We start from the raw sequence: 2,118 nt of genomic DNA on the forward strand, positions 1-2,118 counted from the left end.
ACTTGGCGGATAGTTCTTATTTCTCCATTCTGTAAGGCCACTTCAAACAGCGCCCTGTCTGTGGCTTTCTGCAGTTTATAGGAGAGCCAGGCATTCTGTCCAGAGTCCACATCAACAGCCACCACTTTAGTGACCAGATAGCCCACATCTGCTGAACGAGGCACCATTTCAGCCACCAGAGAGCCACCAGTCTGGACTGGGTACAGAACCTGAGGGGGGTTGTCGTTCTGGTCCTGGATCATTATTTTCACAGTCACGTTGCTACTGAGTGGAGGGGAGCCTCCATCCTGCGCTTTGACGCGGAACTGGAAGTCTTTGATCTGCTCGTAGTCAAAAGAGCGCACTGCATGGATGACTCCACTATCAGCACTAACGGACACATATGAGGAGACTGGCACTCCGTTAACAGAGGAGTCCTCCAGTATGTAAGAAACACGCGCATTCTGGTTCCAGTCAGCGTCTCTGGCTTTCACTGTGAATATAGAGAGGCCTGGTGTGTTGTTTTCTACAATGTAGGCCTTATATGAGCTCCTCTCAAAAACAGGCGCGTTGTCATTCACATCAGAGATCTGTAAGGTGAGAGTGACGCTGCTGGAGAGGGAGGGCACTCCCTCATCAGAGCAGGTCACTGTTATATTATACTCGGAGGCTCTCTCTCTGTCTAATTCACTGTCTGTTACAACGGTAAAGAAATTATTTGTTGTCGATTTAATGGTAAAGGGTATATTTTCGTTTAAAACACACATGACTTTACCATTATCATTTGAATCCGGATCTTGTATATTAAGCATCGTTACAACCGTCCCCGGTTTCATGTTCTCAGATACTGTGTTTGAGTTAGACATAATTTTAATGGACGGGGGGTTATCATTTATATCTGTCACGTCCACGATCACTCTACACGCGTCAGATAATCCTCCCTGATCTGACACCTGAACATCTAGCTCATAAAGTCTCCTTTTTTCATAATCTACATTTCCAGTTAAGGTCAATAGTCCATTATTGGCATCAATTTGAAAGAGAGACGCTGCTCCAGATTTTGAAATCGTGTATGTTACTTTCCCATTATTGCCTTTATCTATGTCTGTAGCCCTTACGGTAGTTATTACAGTGCCAGCAGGAGCGCTCTCTGTCACACTTGCCTTATATTCCGATTTTGAACAAACAGGCGGGTTGTCATTGGCGTCTAATACAGTTATGATAATCTGCATTGTCCCCGAAAGCTGTGGTTCACCACCATCCAGAGCGGTGAGTATTAATGATATATGCTCATGATTCTCTCGGTCTAATGGTTTCTGTAAAACCATCTCGACATGTTTAGTCCCATCTCCTCTGCTCATGGTTTTCAGAACGAAATTATCACTGGGTTTTAGGGCGTAGCTTTTCAATCCGTTGACATCAACATCATCATCTATGGCTTTATCTAAGACGAATCGAGCTCCGGCAAGAGCTGATTCGCTAATTTCATATTTCATCTCACCTCTCTCAAATGTGGGAGGATTGTCATTAATATCTTTAATCTCGACAGTAACCGTGTAAAACTCCATTGGGTTTTCCAGGATCATTTGAAAATGGAGTGCGCAAGGCATTGTTTGACCGCATATTGATTCTCTGTCTATTCTGTCTTTAATGAGGAGCACTCCTCTGTCTCTCTTCAGCTCAATATATTCCTCACTGTTACCAGTATAAATACGAGCTTTACCGGACTTGAGTCTTTCCACACCTAAACCTAAATCCTGAGCAATATTGCCTATTAGAGCCCCCTTTGACATTTCCTCGGGAATGGAGTAGCTGACCTGCCCGTGTACTACACTGAGAGAGAGCACCCAGATAAACAAGAGCACTTGCCGTCCCATCGTCCCTGTCGACACCGTCTGTGTAGAAAATCAGATAATCCCCCGTTTCTTCGCCCCAGGATAAGATTTTGACCGGTAAAAACACTTATGAGATCCTAAAGATGTCACTTTTCCTAAATTATAGAACAAAGAAAAACCATTGTGCCGTTCTGGGTCATGCTGCTCATGGCAATCCCGACTGTTAAATCAGCATCTCTCTATTTCTTAGTGTTATATGTTGAGGTATGGGGGAGGTACTGCAACAAATGCTTCCTCAACAACT

General features: G+C 44.2%; 1 protein-coding gene across 1 annotated transcript; it reads right to left on the reverse strand.

Moving 5' to 3' along the window:
* Window positions 1-7: 7 nt before the first annotated feature.
* Window positions 8-1,874, reverse strand: LOC123964433 (protocadherin gamma-A5-like; the record flags this gene model as incomplete). Its single annotated transcript, XM_046041417.1, has 1 exon — window positions 8-1,874. A coding segment is annotated over one exon (1,867 nt), but the record flags the coding sequence as incomplete, so codon positions are not given.
* Window positions 1,875-2,118: the final 244 nt, after the last annotated feature.

This window comes from Micropterus dolomieu, unplaced genomic scaffold (genome assembly GCF_021292245.1).
Source record: "Micropterus dolomieu isolate WLL.071019.BEF.003 ecotype Adirondacks unplaced genomic scaffold, ASM2129224v1 contig_2358, whole genome shotgun sequence".
Classification (NCBI taxonomy): Eukaryota; Metazoa; Chordata; class Actinopteri; order Centrarchiformes; family Centrarchidae; genus Micropterus; species Micropterus dolomieu.